Source organism: Schistocerca gregaria, chromosome 8 (assembly GCF_023897955.1).
Source record: "Schistocerca gregaria isolate iqSchGreg1 chromosome 8, iqSchGreg1.2, whole genome shotgun sequence".
Lineage (NCBI taxonomy): Eukaryota > Metazoa > Arthropoda > Insecta > Orthoptera > Acrididae > Schistocerca > Schistocerca gregaria.
The window spans coordinates 157,305,794-157,323,391 of record NC_064927.1 but is presented as its reverse complement, the minus strand read 5'-3'; the positions used below and the strand labels follow the sequence as shown (position 1 = coordinate 157,323,391).

The 17,598-nt window shown below is 41.6% G+C and overlaps 1 protein-coding gene across 1 annotated transcript in view; it reads right to left on the bottom strand.

Moving 5' to 3' along the window:
- The window catches only part of LOC126283959 (aldo-keto reductase family 1 member B1-like), an 82,345-nt gene that overhangs the window by 12,327 nt on the left and 52,420 nt on the right, over positions 1-17,598 (bottom strand). Inside the window, exons 4-5 of the mRNA XM_049982399.1 lie at positions 15,357-15,548; positions 4,300-4,503 (exon numbers count right to left, since the gene is read on the bottom strand). Coding sequence (XP_049838356.1) covers positions 4,300-4,503; positions 15,357-15,548 — 396 coding nt within the window. The remainder of the gene's footprint in view (positions 1-4,299; positions 4,504-15,356; positions 15,549-17,598) is intronic.

The following is a 17,598-nucleotide window of genomic DNA, read 5'->3' as shown; positions in this document are numbered from 1 at the left end:
TGTGTGCCTCGACTGGTACTTGAACCCAGGATCTCCTGCTTACATGGCAGACGCTCTATCCATCTGAGCCACTGAGGGCACAGAGGTTAGTGCAACTGCAGGGACTTGTCCCTTGCACACCTCCCATGAGACCCACATTCCCAACTGTCCACAACCTATATTCGTAGTGTTCCTAATAGATATTTGCCCATTCACTAATTACTCATGCCAGACTAAGCTGATGAGTCCTGAAAGAGTTCGGGCAAAGTGTGTGCATTCACAAAGAAGGTCAATGGCCAGGAAGCCTTTAACTATATGAAGATGGTATCTGCTTCCAAAAGAACAGATACCATTGATGGCCATGCAGCTTCTCTAGAATGAAATGATAATTAAATCGAAACCCTTAGCTGCCAACAGATGCTGGTATACATCAATGGGGACAGCTGAAAATGTGTGTACCTGCAGTTGCTCTACCCTTTGTGCCCTCAGTGGCTCAGATGGATAGAGCATCTGCCATGTAAGTAGGAGATCCCGAGTTCAAGTCCCACTCAGGGCACACATTTTCAGCTGTCTCCATTGATGTATATCAAAAACATCTGTCAGCAGTTAAGGGTTTAGATTTAATTATCATTTCATTCTAGAGAAGCTGCATGGTCATCAATGGTATCTCTTCTTTTGGGAACAGATACCATCATCATATAGTTAAAGGCATGTCAATGCACATGTTTTGCCTGAACTCTTACGGAACTCATCAGTTTAGTCTGGTGTGAGTAATGAGTGAATGGGGAAATATCTATTAGGAACACTACAAATGTAGGTTGTGGACAGTTGGAAATGTGGGTCTCGTGGGAGGCATGCAAGGGATAAGTCCCTGCAGTCACACTATCCTCTGTGCCCTCAGTGGCTCAGATGGATAGAGCATCTGCCATGTAAGTAGGAGATCCCGGCTTCGAGTTCTGGTCGGGGAACAAACTTTCAGCTGTCCCCATTGATGAATATCAACAACATCTGTGGGCAGCTAAGGGTTTTGATTTAATTATCATTTAATTTTAGAGAAACTGCATGGTCATCAGTGGTATTTGTTCTCTTGATAACAGATACCATCTTCATATATTGAACATTTATAATGGATTTTTATAAACTTCTGTCTTTTCAGAGTAATTTAGTATGCAATTTGTTGGTGTTAAGCCCTTCTTCCTAATAAATAATTCGATTTAAAATCGGGTCATTCTTTTTGGAACAGCCTGTACTAAAAAAATATTTTATAAGACGCTGATTCATTTTATAGAAGAAAATAACTTCTCAAAATCACAGCACGGTTTCCATAAATGTAGGTTCACAGAAACTGCCATCTTTGATATTATAAATGAAACCCTGACCTCAGCAGACCATGATCAACACTTAACTGCTGTATTTCTTGATGTCACCAATGCTTTTGATGTCATTAACCGTAAACTATTATTCTCAAAATTGGAACATGTAGGTGTCAGTGGCCTGGGAAACAAATTGATACAATCATACCTGAACAACAGACAACAAATAGTGCAATGGAAATATCAAGAAGGAAACACCATACATATGTATCAGTCAGGAAAACAAAATGTCACATTGGTGTTCCCAAGGTTCCACTCTCTGTCCAGTTTTGTTCCTCCTGTTTATAAATGGCATAGAGTCAAAAAACTCTTCCCAGACACATACAAAATTTGCAAATGACATCAACATCTGCAAAAGGGAAGACTGTAGATGAACTGGAGAATGAAATCAAAGTATCCATGTTACACATAACTGATAGATTCTCCAGAAACAGTCTTAACATAAATGGACAAAAGGCAGTGACTATGCATCTACTTACAACACAAAGAATACACCCCTAAAGCCCTGTCATAATGTTATCTGGTAAAAAATTGGGAAGTGTAAGCAGCACTAAATTTCTTGGAATATCGATCCAAGAAAACCTAAAGTCAGGCAAACATGTAAGCTTCACCAATAAGAAATTAAGTACCATGAAAATTCTTACTGGCTGCATGTCACAACAAATGATAAAAAATATACATTACACACAGGTGTTGAGGTATGGCATAATTTTTTGGGGCAACTCACCTGCCAACAGAAGTTGCCTTATAGTCCAAAAAAGAATTAAGGAACATAGGAAATGGAACTACTAGAAGATCCTGCAGGCCACTATGTAAGAACCTACAAATTCTTCCACTACCTTGCTTATACACTTTGGAAGTTACACGTTTCATTAAAAAAAAAAATGGTCACTGAAGACCAACTAGTACAAAAAAATGAAACAGTACATAAGTACAATACATGACAGAAAATGGAACTGCATAGTGAATATCCAAAAACAAAACTTAGATAGGATGAGTTGCTACTATCAGAGAAAAGAGTTGACAATAAGTTACCACACTACATTAAGATTCACAAAAATTTAAGGAATTTTAAAATGGTTCTAAAACTGTATCTCTTAAATAACCATATTATAGTGTTGATGAATATGTACAGTCTTATACTACATAGCAGCTAGCTGCTTTCTAAAATCTGGATGAGTTCCTGTAGAATACTTCAGTAACATGATCAGTTTCAGTGAATGTCATATAAATTGTAAATATTTTCTCATCTTTAAATTTGTACCATTTGCACAAATGCAAAAGCTGTAAACAAATCATAAAGACCCCATAAAAACTGGAAGTATTACTTTGCTTTTACACTTATTTAGAGTAATTTTTGTTAATTCATAAGAAAAATGTTGATGATTTAATGTAAATTTGTTCCGTTTTGCAAAAAAATTGTAAGCTATAATCAACACAATGATGTCAAAATCCTGTTGCTTTTTTAACTAGAAAACTGATATAAGTTCTTGAGAAGAGCATGAAGACATTAACCTATGTGAATACATTTGCTCACAGTTTTATGTATGTAAACTTATTCATGGTTTAGTGAATATAGAATTCATAATCTTCACACAAATTCATGTTGTCTCATCTGATCATTTCACAAAAATTGATTTGTCCAATATCAGTTTGTAACTATGTACAAAAATGATGAAACAGACCAATAAAAAATGAATAAAATATGTCATGTTTGAGATTTGCCTGTAGCTGGACAGGAGAAAAATGTGCTAGGTGGTTTTATCAAACCTAGGTCTTCCACCATGATATGGCCCATGTAGTATGGGGTTAACAGTAGGTATGGCATAATGATGGACTAGGCCATGCATAGACTGGATGAATGGTGGAATATCACTTTGGCATGCACAGAAGAACTCTATTATGTACCACCTGTATTCTGTCCCAACCTACTGTTCTACCCAGTAATTTGTAAATGGGAAAATTATTACATAGTACATTGGTATCAGTGATGTATTAGATATGATTCTGGACAGCTGCCTAAGCAAGAATAATTTACTGCTTATTTTTCCACACATAACATTTTCCCAACAATGATTTACATCAATTAGTTTTTTGTCTGTATGCCTATGTGAGATATTAAAATATGTCCACTCTATTCCACCCTTCATCTACACAGAAATAGACTTTGTGTAAGAATTCTATAACAATTGTGTTGTTACATTATTTTTTAGTAAATGTTGTGTTATGCTAGAAGATTGTTTCTTGTCAAGAAGGCACTACACTGGGCCAGCACCACTGACTCAAAGATCTTAGTAAATGTGGAAATAAGTGATTTTTCTCTCTAGTGTCATAGTTCCTCCTTGGTTTTACTTTATGTACTAGCCTCTTTAGATCCTTGTCACTGCCCTGAGAAACAGAACAGTTGATGTGATATGTCATCATTGGACCACTATATTTATGCACTTTAATTACTGTTCTGGAAAGACCATCCCACCTCTTACATGTTTGTTTCCTATTATTTATGTATTTAAATGGTTAACATACAGTTACAATGTCTCTGCTACATTTGTATCATTTTCCTATTTTTGCATAACCATAAACTGTGCTTGTAGCCATGAGAATTATCTCATCTGTATGTCTTTACTGCAGTTAGTAATACTTTTCCATGTGTTTCCATACAAAATTTAATTGAAATGTTGATCAATGAAATGTGAGGAATAAGTTGATACTCACATATAGAACTGATAGCTTGTTGGGAATAAACAATCAAATTGTTGGCATGCTAAAAATAAACACATCTAAGATAAGGGGGACCTCTCTTTCCACAGACAAAATGAATATTGAATAGATGATGTTGGCATTTCACTTCTTTGATTTTGAATGTAAATGGCAGCAACAAAATATAAATGATGTTTGTGAATTCACATTCTTATATTTAATTCCTTCTGCAGATGTTATTTCTTACCACATATCTAAGAACAACTTGGGCTACTGTCTTCTTGTATTTGGCTGCAAGAAGTTTCAGCTTTGGATTTTGTAAAAGAGGTAACCCCCCTCCTGGCATTGTCATAGATGGATTTGCAAGAGGGCTGTAGGCTGTTACTACTATATCCCTCTGCTTGCAAAACTCTATCAACTTCTTCTGGTTCAGATAAGGATGGCATTCAATCTGTAACAATGAAAGTAGAATTTGATGTATTATTTGATTATAGACATTTCAAGTACTCAATATCTCAATGTCAAATTTTAATGAACCAATATTTGAGCTCTTTAAACAAAATGACTTTTTGAGACAATTTTTTCTTGTGAAGAATTAGTTTGAAAATGTGTCATACATGGTTTTTGCAGAAGAACTAAATACAATAAAGTACTTTAAAGTCACTGCAGTTTCTATCAGTTCTTGTTTTTTATCTTTTTAAGAAGTAGGTTTTTACATTAAAATTTGAAAACATGAAAACAGAAAAATAGTAATCCTGACAATGTGCTATAGAAAAAATAAACCAGAACAGATATGATTTTCAAAAGCACCATAATTTGCCATCTTGTAAGTCTCTCAAATAAAACTAAGTGTAGAACTCAGCTATGTAGTGATAGTGAATGGTAGACGACACTGTGATGTGGAGTCACATCACACTTTATTTAATAGAAGCTCGATACATACAGAGATACATGACATAACACACTCGAGTTACAGAGCAAACTGAGCTGCTACTGCCAAGTGTCACAGATAATACTGCAAGTCATTTTCTCTGGCAGTGCTAACATTCCCACAGAACCCCACCCTTCCCCACCCCAGTAGTGAAAAGCATGGTGTGTAGGTCATGACCAGGTGGGAGAGCAAAATGTTGGAAAGGCTGGTACAGGGTGTAGATATGATAGTCACATAAATTGGCGGGTACTTGAATGGTGTGGACCACATGCATGAGCTTGGGAAGGGGAGGTGTGGAAGACATATCCGATGCTGTGTGTATGTGTGTCGGGTTGGTCCTTGAGGAGCTCACTATTTGGAGAGGGCAGGCGAGTAGTGGTGAAAGCCCGGTGGCCGTTATTGGTGAAATGAGCTGCAGAGGTGTAGGGCTGACATTATCAGGTACAGTGAGAACTTTTAGTACTTTCAACATTGCAGCCCAGTCTGCAATCGTGATAATCTAATATATAAGAAACTATCAGTCTTGATAGTTTCTTATATAAAAGTGAGAACTTCCGGGAAATGATGTATTGTGATCTCAGGTGATTCCATGCTATCAGCGGGGATCCCTGAAACTGCCATCTCCTTGTCTGTAACCATGAGGCTAAGCTTCTCCAGGTAGCAGGTATTGAGCAGAACCTGGAAATGATGGAGTCGCAAGGGGAAGAGGGTCTGGGGTAGTGGGGAGGGGGGGGGGGGGGGAGCCACCATGATGGTAGAGTCTGTATCAGGTGGCTTGTCAATGAGATATTGGTCAGTTAATGGAGACTGTGACTGACTGGTCATTAAGGAGTTTGCAATACATGTTGGGGCCATGTTGCAGAACTGTACATGGGTCCGAGAATGTGGGCTGGAGTGCCGTGTGGACAGCATTGTCACACAGCACGATGTTATCAAGGGAGGGTAGAGGAAGGGGGAACATGAAGGACGGCAATGTGATGCCAGATGCTGTTAACCAAGGCAGAAAGCAAGGTTGGTGTAGGTGGGTGGTCAGAAGAGACAAAATTGCAGGGGGGAGATAGTGACTCACCATATAAAATCATGTCTAGTGAGGCACTGACGTCTTGTTTATGCACTGTGCAGATACTGAGCAGCAACCGCAAGACCAGCCACCCCTATGGCACATAAGAGCAACCCTTAAATTGAGACAGCACCTCTCAACAAGCCCATTAGCTTGAGGGTGGTAGGCGGTGGTTCAGTAACAAATAATGTCACATAGTTTACAGAGTTCAGCAAACAGCAAGGAGTCTATTTGCCTACCTTGCCCCTGGTTATTGAGGTAGGGCAGCCAAAATACATGATTCAGGGATACACAAGAGTTTTGGAAACTGTTTCAGCAGTATGTCTTGGATCGGGGTAGCCTCTCCCCAGTGTGTTACCCTGTCAACAATGGAGACGAAGTAGCAGTAGTTACTGGATGCTCTAAAGGAGCCGACCAGGTCCTCATGAATGTGTTGGAAGCAATCCTTTCGTATCTGTAAGGTATCTGGTGGGGGGGTGAGTGTGCTGGTTGGTTTTACATCACTGACACAGTACACGAGCCCCTGTCCACAACTAGTAGTCTCACTTAATGTGGGGCTAAACATATTGCTGAGATATAAGGTGAGTAGTAGGTTTGAAACCAGGATTGGCAAGGTTGTGAAACAAGTTGAAAATAATTCTGTGGAATTCTTGTGGGGCAAGTGGCCATGCGGATCCCTGGGATGTGTTGCAGAGGACAATGCTAGTTGAACCGGGAATAAACTTTGGCTCAATGATAAGGGTGAAGGAGGCATCATTCAGGAAGTCCTGAAGCTGAGGGTCATCCTGTTGAGCCTGTGTGAGCTTGTCAAAATCAATCATGGCCAAGATGGTGCCAATGCACGACTAGTAGTCAGTGAGTACATCATCTGCGCCTCTCACATGATGGACATCCATTGTGAATTGCACAATGTATTAGGGGTGATAGTAATGGCAGAGACACTCATCCTTAGGTGGGCAATGAAAGGCATCAGCTAGGGGCTGTAGTCCGTTTAAATGACAAGGGTGTGTTCTTCAATATCTTTCATGAAATACTGCCTCATAAAGGGGCAGTACCTCTTAGTTGTAAGCCAAGCATGTGCACTGTGCCTTGGTCAGCTTATGGGAGAAGAACCACAAGTGTTGATTGGAGACATTGACCTCTTGCTGAAGAATGGCTCCTATTGCTAAATCTCTAGTGTCAATAGTGGCGGACATAGAGGAAAGTCCACTGGATCTGACAGGATACCAATTTGATCCTACACAGAGTACGCGAAAGAACTTGCCCCCCATCTAACAGCCATGTACCACAAGTCTCTAGAGGAACTGAAGGTTCCAAATGACTGGAAAAGAGCACAAGTAGTCCCAGTTTTCAAGAAGGGTCATCAAGCAGATGCGCATAACTATAGGCCTATATCTCTGACATTGATCTGTTGTAGAATTTTAGAACACTTTTTTGCTAGCGTATCATGTCATTTCTGGAAATCCACAATCTACTCTGTAGGAAACAACATGGATTCCAGAAACAGTGATCGTGTGAGACCCAACTCGCTTTATTTGTTCATGATACACAGAAAATATTATATACAGACTCCCAGGTAGATGCCATTTTCCTTGACTTCCGGAAGGCATTTGATACAGTTTCACACTGTCACCTGATAAACAAGTAAGAGCCTACAGAACATCAGACCAGCTCTGTGGCTGGATTGAAGAGTTTTTAGCAAACAGAACACAGTATGTTGTTCTCAATGGAGAGGCATCTACAAATGTTAAAGTAACCTCTGGCATGCCACAGGGGAGTGTTATGGGACCATTGCTTTTCCCAATCTATATGAATGACCTAGTAGATAGTGTCGGAAGTTCCATGCGGCTTTTCACTGATGATGCTGTAGTATACAGAGAAGTTGCAGCATTAGAAAATTTCAGTGAAATGCAGAAAGATTTGCTGTGGATAGGCACTTGGTGTAGGGAGTGGCAACTGACCCTTAACATAGACAAATGCAATGTATTGCGAATACATAGAAATAAGGATCCTTTATTGTATGATTATATGATAGCGGAACAAACACTGGTAGCAGTTACATCTGTAAAATATCTGGGAGTATGCGTACAGAACAATTTGAAGTGGAACCTTCATATAAAAGTAATTGTTGGTAAGGCGGGTACCAAGTTGAGATTCATTGGGAGGGTCCTTAGAAAATGTAGTTCATCAACAAAGGAGGTGGCTTACAAAACACTCGTTTGACCTATACTTGAGTATTGCTCATCAGTGTGGAATCCGAATCAGGTCGGGTTGGCAGAGGAGATAGAGAAGATCCAAAGAAGAACAGTGTGTTTTGTCACAGGGTTATTTGGTAAGTGTGATAGCGTTACGGAGATGTTTAGCAAACTCAAGTAGCAGACTCTGCAAGAGAGGCGCTCTGTATTACAGTGTAGCTTGCTGTCCAGGTTTTGAGAGGGTACGTTTCTGGATGAGGTAACAAATATATAGCTTCCCCCTACTTACACCTCCAGAGGAGATCACAAAAGTAAAATTAGAGAGATTCGAGAGCGCACGGAGGCATTCCAGCAGCTGTTCTTCCCCTCGAACCATACGTGACTGGAACAGGAAAGGGAGGTAATAACAGGGGCACATTAAGTGCCCTCTGCCACACACCATTGGGTGGCTTGCAGAGTATAAATGTAGATGTAAATGTAGACATGGGAGATTCTGGGATTGGGTGACCTAAATTGGTTGCCCGAACCAGATCGTCCATGATCACTTGAAAGGCACATTGCATGTCCTTGATCCATGTGAGCTTCCTGTGACTGTATCTTTGCCTTGAGGGCCTACGTCAAGGTTACATGCATGATGGTGACATGGAGCAAGTGACGACAATAGAAACTAACTGTCCTGTGGAAGCAGTGCAGTTCGTGGCAGTCAGATGTTGGTGGTAGGTTATGAATCAACTCTGTGCACTCTGGAGTTGGATGGATCCCAGAAGCATTAACAATGTGGACCATGAAGATGACTTGCACCTGATGGCTTTGACATTTCTTAGTGTTGATCACTACATCGTTAGTTTTGAGAGAGCTGAGAACTTGTTCGAGGTGGGCAGAGTGTGAGGCCATGTTTGATGAAAAAATGAGGATGTCGTCCAGATAAGCATAATAAAAAACAATTAAAAATCAGGCTATCTATAAAGCATTGCCAGATTTGTGCAGAATTTTTCAGTCTGTAAGGCACAAAAAGGAACTCAAACAATTAAAAATGTGGTTATGGCAGTCTTGTGAATGTCAGCTTAGTATAGGACTGAACACTTTAGGACTGGCAAGATAGTGCGTGGAGTCTTGGATATTACAGACCGGTTAGTTTTCCATGATGGTGCAAGCATTCAAGGCACAATAGCCCCACAAAGTCTGGCTGAGCCATTCTTCTTAGGGAGGAGGCAGATGGGTGAGGCCCAGTTGCCATCTGATGGACAAACAATGCCTGCTTGTAACAACTCATCCATCACTGCCTTCACCATCTGGGGGTGGTCAGGGTGTAGATGTCTAGGGTGCTGACTAACCATTGGGCTGAGTGTACTGTTGATGTGTTGCACCGTGCCATTGTTGATGGCTGACAAGATAAAAAGATCATACAGGGTAGAGCCATTGGTTGAGAGTTTGTCAGCATGGACTGCATGGAGGTGGGAGTGCCAAGCAGCAGAAACGATGTCAGACATCAGATGTCGGTTGGAACCAGGTTGCCCAAACAAGACTTGTGCATGCATGACATGATCAGTGGGCTGCGGAGTTTCAGGCATGGTGTGTCAGATAACACCACATGCAAGTACTGGCTCAGCCCAAAAGAGGGCAGCATCAGATGGTAGCTGCAGACTGGAGCTGGACTGCCCAAGCAAGGCCAGTGCATATGCAGCACAGTCAATGAGCCGAGAAGGTTCTGTCACAGCATGGCAGGCAGTGCTGGATGCAACTGGACAGTGGACTCAGTGGGGGTGAGGCTGTTCTGCCAGGTGCAGAGAGGTGGTGGATACTGCATAGGCATGGGTTCAGCACAGCAGGCATCCTCTGATGCAGGCATGGGGATGGGGAAAGTGAGTAGTGGTAGTGTGAGCACACTGTGGGGATACTGTGGGGATGGAATAAGTGGCAGACAACGAACTGACCTGGGTAAACAGTGAGGTGGGACCACTGTGTCAGGCAATTTGAGGTATCAGGTGAAAGGTGCAGGTCCACAAGTTTAGATGACAGATCAGGAACAGAGGTGCTCAAGGGTGTAGCGAGCCTATGTGAGTTCTACCTGTGCCGTTTGGTTGCAGACACTAAGAAATGCATTGTCGTGTCAGATGTCAGTGAGTGTCTTTTGCATGTCCATATGCTGTGGATAGACATGTAGGAAGCAATCAGCACAGTCCACACACTGTTGTATGTACCATTGCATGGGCGCAGCTGAGAGTGAAGGGGAATCACCATCAGCATTGGCACATTTGGGCAGTGAGGCAGCCAGGATGCATGTACTGTCAGCAGTCCAGTCAGGAGGCATGTAGGTAAGCTTGTTTGCATGCTGTAAGGGGACAAGGTGAAAGGCCCCAGGACCACTTCCATAACATCAGTGATGAGGAATGACCACGTGAAGGGCGTAGCAAAGCCAATGTCTAGAGTCTATATCTGGATATCCCTAACAGTGGTAGTAGAACCATTAGCAGCTATCAAGAAAAGGTGCAAAGCTGCCGACATAGCCATGTGAGGTGCTGTGTTGACCTGCAATCTGGTGCCAACCAGGAAATATAATCCTCTGATGTGTTCAAGGATCTACAGACTGTTTTTCAGAGTGACATAAGAAGCTGGTGGGCAGGTGGTGACTTTGTGTGTGTCAAGGCAGCATACACATCGTCCACAGCTTGGGGAGAGTCCTGCAGGCCATGAGGCCAGATTAGATAATCACAAGGTTGATGACAGAGATGTGCCAAAGCGACCATGGTACCAACAGAGGCAACACTGCATGTGCATGGCTGCTGATGTATCAAGAGTGACATCTGGAGCTAAATTTGTTTTGTAAACACAGGAGGTTATGGCTGCTGTGACGTCAGAGTTGGTGGGGCTGGGAGCGCTCGGTGACTGTTGGTGGCAGCAAGAGGCCACACACATGGCAGTGGAGCATGCATATGTATACCATTGTTAGGAGCTTTGTTGATGCTGTACCTATACCAAGAAATGGTGAAAATGTTGTTAGCCAGGGAAAGGCAGGCATCAGGAGGCTGGTTACTAGTGGCAAGTAAAGTCATCTGCACCTGAGATGGGAGCATGATGATCCACATCATCCACAGTGCCTTATCAGGCTTGATGCACAGGTCTAATTTACTGCGAAGAACACTGCCACAGTTTGAGGAGGTCCCCTCCTGTAAATGTTGGTTGTAAAGTATCTGATGTAGCTGCCCATCAGGAATACAGCAGAGGCCTCACTACAGTGTTGTTTTGGTGGTCCCATGTAGTTAATGTTGTCTGGTGTTGGTGATGAATATGCATTCAATGTACCCAAACCACTGGTGTTGTTTGTCTATTGAATGATGGTAGATTGAGTTACAAAGCAGTCAACTGTTTGGTTTGACATTGTGGTTGGAATATGGCCACACATCACAGTTAGAACTGCAAGTGGATGGTGGCTTGTAATGCAGGCAGCTGCATGGATTAGAGAGTGGATGGTCTGTCGGGGGCAGGGATGAGACAGAATGTGTATTGGGCAGACACATGTCTGGTACGTACAATAATAGCTGTGATGTGGTCCGTATGTCTCAATAGTCCAGGTCATGAAAATTTTGAGAGATTGCAGGGGTAGATATTATGCTGGTAGAGCCTGTAACAATGTCAGTTGCATAGCGTTGTTGTGCACCTGCAATTTGCAATGAGGCTGCAAAGTGAAGAAGTGTCACTGTCCCTTTTAATCACTTGGGCAACATACGGAACACTGTTCATGTCTTTTAATAGTGAGAGATGCAAGAGATCAATGAAATTCATTGTCAGCATAACACAATCAACGTGTGATGGCCACATTGTCATGACACAAATTTGCACTAGTTTATCGTTCACTCAAAGTTCAGGGTCACCAGTGTGGAACTCCAGTACTTAGTGATAGTAAATGATAGAAGATACAGTAGTACAGAGTACACAACACTCTTTATTTTGCAGCAACTTGATACGTACAAGGATACATGACGTAACACACTCAATTCACAGAGCAAACTGAACTGGTACCGTCAACCATCATAGATGAAACTGCAATGCTAACAGTACCACATAACAATACCACATGCAAGGCACAAATTTGGTTTCTAATTTATGTTCCACAGAGACACATGGGTTTCTATTTCAACTGTGCATAATACAGATCACAGTTTACATTTTGGTCTTTGTAAGGAGTTTGTAAATCAGTTGTTTTGTACGTATGTCTTTGGTTAAGGAAGTACCAGAAACCCACATGGGATAGTCCTATGGAGCTAGTCACACAGTTCAGTTCTCATACTGTACTATGTTGTGCAGATAAGTTTTTATATTTCTTTATCTTCCTAAGCAGGTTATATGTTCTTGGTTTTTCTAAAAAAAGCATGTGAGTTACTACTCTCTTGTAGCAGCTTGTGTTGAATCAGTCTGGACATATCATAGTGTGATGGTTAAATTCTGGAAAAATATGTAGTCACTTTGAAGGTAATCTAGTTAATGTGAAAATATACAACTAATGCTGAATGTGACATGGAGACAATACGTGAAAGGATATACTTATACATTTCATCTTAACTGTGTTCTTTTCTAAAAAAAAATTAGCTTGATTTACCCTCTAGGCAACAAGCGAGATTTCAAGATCTATATCCAAACAGATGAGTAATTTTTAAATACATTGATCTATCACTCTAACTCATGCATATTAGTTTACTAGATTAGCAATCTCTGCAACAAAAATTAAAAACATATTTCCAACATTTTTGGATTTATGAATTATTGGGGAGAGTGTGGTTACAAAACGGCAGAAATTATTACATTACAAGTGGATTCTAAAGGCAAATATCTGTATTACATTCAGGCCAAACGTGCTATGTTTATGTCAGGTATTAAATTTATTTACAGTTTGGCCAGTTTCTGAGAAATGTTCAGTAACATTGTTTTATAACTCTTAAGAATATCATAATACACTCCTGGAAATTGAAATAAGAACGCCGTGAATTCATTGTCCCAGGAAGGGGAAACTTTATTGACACATTCCTGGGGTCAGATACATCACATGATCACACTGACAGAACCACAGGCACATAGACACAGGCAACAGAGCATGCACAATGTCGGCACTAGTACAGTGTATATCCACCTTTCGCAGCAATGCAGGCTGCTATTCTCCCATGGAGACGATCGTAGAGATGCTGGATGTAGTCCTGTGGAACGGCTTGCCATGCCATTTCCACCTGGCGCCTCAGTTGGACCAGCGTTCGTGCTGGACGTGCAGACCGCCTGAGACGACGCTTCATCCAGTCCCAAACATGCCCAATGGGGGACAGATCCGGAGATCTTGCTGACCAGGGTAGTTGACTTACACCTTCTAGAGCACGTTGGGTGGCACGGGGTACATGCAGACGTGCATTGTCCTGTCGGAACAGCAAGTTCCCTTGCCGGTCTAGGAATGGTAGAACGATGGGTTCGATGACGGTTTGGATGTACCGTGCACTATTCAGTGTCCCCTCGACGATCACCAGAGGTGTACGGCCAGTGTAGGAGATCGCTCCCCACACCATGATGCCGGGTGTTGGCCCTGTGTGCCTCGGTCGTATGCAGTCCTGATTGTGGCGCTCACCTGCACGGCGCCAAACACGCATACGACCATCATTGGCACCAAGGCAGAAGCGACTCTCATCGCTGAAGACGACACATCTCCATTCGTCCCTCCATTCACGCCTATCGCGACACCACTGGAGGCGGGCTGCACGATGTTGGGGCGTGAGCGGAAGACGGCCTAAGGTGTGGGGGACCGTAGCCCAGCTTCATGGAGACGGTTGTGAATGGTCCTCGCCGATACCCCAGGAGCAACAGTGTCCCTAATTTGCTGGGAAGTGGCGGTGCGATCCCCTACGGCACTGCGTAGGATCCTACGGTCTTGGCGTGCATCCGTGCGTCGCTGCGGTCCGGTCCCAGGTTGACGGGCACGTGCACCATCCGCCGACCACTGGCGACAACATCGATGTACTGTGGAGACCTCACGCCCCACGTGTTGAGCAATTCGGCGGTATGTCCACCCGGCCTCCCGCATGCCCACTATACGCCCTCGCTCAAAGTCCGTCAACTGCACATACGGTTCACGTCCACGCTGTCGCGGCATCCTACCAGTGTTAAAGACTGCGATCGAGCTCCGTATGCCACGGCAAACTGGCTGACACTGACGGCAGCGGTGCACAAATGCTGCGCAGCTAGCGCCATTCGACGGCCAACACTGCGGTTCCAGGTGTGTCCGCTGTGCCGTGCATGTGATCATTGCTTGTACAGCCCTCTCACAGTGTCCGGAGCAAGTATGGTGAGTCTGACACACCGGTGTCGATGTGTTCTTTTTTCCATTTCCAGGAGTGTAATTAATCGAAAACTTCTCACAGAATATGATGACATGTTCAGTCCCAATATGTGTCATATCCAAACTGATAACTTCTTGGTTACTATTACTGATATTACTTATAGTTGAATTTGGGAAACTTCTGCCATTATTATAATATCATTTTCCATGACAGCAAATTTGACTACTGGTATTCCTTATCTGTCATAAATAACAAAAGAAACTTTTCATATACATATGTTATATCTAGCTCTGGGGGATAGTTTTAATTATTGCATTGCTGTAGTATCAGCAACAATAATAGCAAAGCTGAAGCTGAAGTTTTTTGAAAGCTAAGAAACCATCAACCTATGTATTATCATACAAATGCTATTTCATTTGTTCCTTAAACAAGCATCAGGCTGCTCAAGAAAGACAGTAGCATTCTATTAACACATGAATGAATTCAATGCATAAGCCTGGAAGCCAAATCTTATTCACTTTTCAGAAAATTCTTGTAAGGCTTATATTGTGTTGAGTAGTAACACATTCTTCACAGCAGCCTAAAGTAAAAAGAAAATGTGTAAATAGCATAAATAATCATTTATTATATATTTTCACAGCTTTATCCATTCCTGGAATGTTAGAAAAAGTATTATTTGCAGTCATGGACTGCTCAACATCATGAAGAATTATTGTCTAAGAGGAAAAGTTCTGTAAACAAGCAATATATGTTTTTCTGTATGGAACTGTGCAGAAGATACAAGAGATGCTATAATACTATTACCTGATTTATAACAGGCTTGATAGTAGCTGCTTCAAGTAATCTGCTGAGTTGCTTGCTATTGAAGTTGGATACACCAATGCTTTTTGCCAGGCCTAAGTTTACACACTCTTCCATTTGTTTCCACGTATCCAAATAATCAATATCAGTAGTAATTGCAACGCCATTCTCTGCAGGGTAAAATTCATCCCCTTCCTGATAAATCAGTAAAATTTGGTTAAGAAAGTTAAATGGCAAGGCATATTATATTTGGTTTGAATAACTCAGTTTTTAACATATGCCTGTCTGCCATACACCACACACAGACAAAACAAAAAGATAAAAGAAAGAAACAGTGCCACAATATACAATGAGTATATATCACTATGTAGGAAATTGATTCAGAACTTATGAACTAATGAAATTTATGAAACAACTCAATTAATCACAAAAGTGGCTTGTATATTAAATACATACAGATGAAAACTACAGCCATGGGGAATCCGTGTGGCTTTTTCCTTTATTATGACTTTTGTGTAATGCTTTGTTAGAGCAGACATTCATGTAAATAAGTCATTGTTGAACCCAGTTCTGACAATAGGTACATTGATGAAATTTTTTCCATGTTTACTCACAGGAAAGAAAACAAATGTATTTCCTGGAACAGAGAGTCCCTTTCTTTATCATTGATTTGTTAATTACTCTCTCTAAATCTTTAATATCCAGATTCTGGAAACCAGGTAATATTCATGGAATCTCAAACAAATAAGTGAAATATCAGGCAAATTTGGGAAAAACACTGAAAAAATCTCATTTTGTCTCAGTAAATGAAATGGTTTCTTTATCGAGATGTCATGCATATTCACTGACTGGTTACAGCTGAGTACACGCACCGCTTCGTTACTCTCTCATTCCTGCTGTTTCTCCCCTTCATACCACTCCCCCCCGACTTACAGTCAGTGCTGCCACCAATTCTTGCAGCTAGCCTAACTGCTGCCAACAAGAGGCAGGGGGGCATGAGGGGTCATTTGTTTGGATCTGATTCTCAGAGACTGTAGATGCAGTCATACTTGCATGAGTTGTGCCTGAATGATTATGCATGTGCTTTCATTTTCTTAAGAAGCTATGGCTGAAAATTTAGTTGTGAGAGTGTGATTGACTTTTCTACATGCTTGTCAGTGGTTCAGCAATCATCTTTATGGTGAGTTGCTACCTACCCTCATTATTATTGATTCTCAGAGTATCAAGTTTTCTGTTGCATGGATTGATCACCATGCTCTCATTTCATCAACATGCTGTCTGTACCTCATGAATAGCTGGCCACATGAGTTGATTTCCCCAATGGGTCAAAACCGGAGGCCATTTCTGAGTGTATGTGTATCAAGTCAGGCCTGCCAATCTGAAGCCATGTGGCTCCCACTATGTGCAGGCCCTGCCCATCAGATCTAGTATCACCAATCTGCCCACAGGCCGGGTCTGTTTGTGTGTGACGTAATGCATTGGATTTTCATGGTTTATCCATGCAGTGCTCCTCAGAAGTCCAGAGACCATCAGCAATGGATTTCAGGAATTGCAACTGTCTCGCCATAAGTACGTTGTACAGTGTGGCATTTTATAGACATTTTATTTGTTCTATTAAATTTTGGCACTTTAAAAGTAGTTTCTATGTTAGAAAGTATGGACAATAAGAAGAAGAAAAGTGTGTCAGTTGCTGGCATTTTGTACACTGTGTATCACATATTTCTCAAAAGAAACACCTCACAACACTTGTAAAATAGTAGATATAGCACAGTGGGTAATAAGCAACAACAAAAAACATAGTAGAACCAACATCTTATTGGCTGTCATCTACAGTGTTGGTGTGCATGATTCTTCCCTGTCTTACACACTTCTTTCAAGAGGGATACTTTTTTCTGAGGCTATTTCTTAAATCAATGAAGGGATTTTAAATCTGTCTTGTAATTCCAAGGAAATGCATATTTTTGTCAGCAAATGTGTTTTGTTTGTTGAAATAAAATAATATCAGTGGTCTTAATGAAACACATATCCCATCAGACAATGGAAAATTCAGGATGGAATGTAACAATATCATGAAAAGTAAAGTTGCTGCTCACCATATAGTGGAGGTGCTGCGTCACAGATAGGCACAACAAACAGGTTGTCACAAATAAGGCTTTCCACACTGCAAAGTGTTGCCTGAGACAGCAGTTGTGTGTGTGAATTGCATTTGTATGTGTGTGTGTGTGTGTTTGTGTGGTCTATTGGT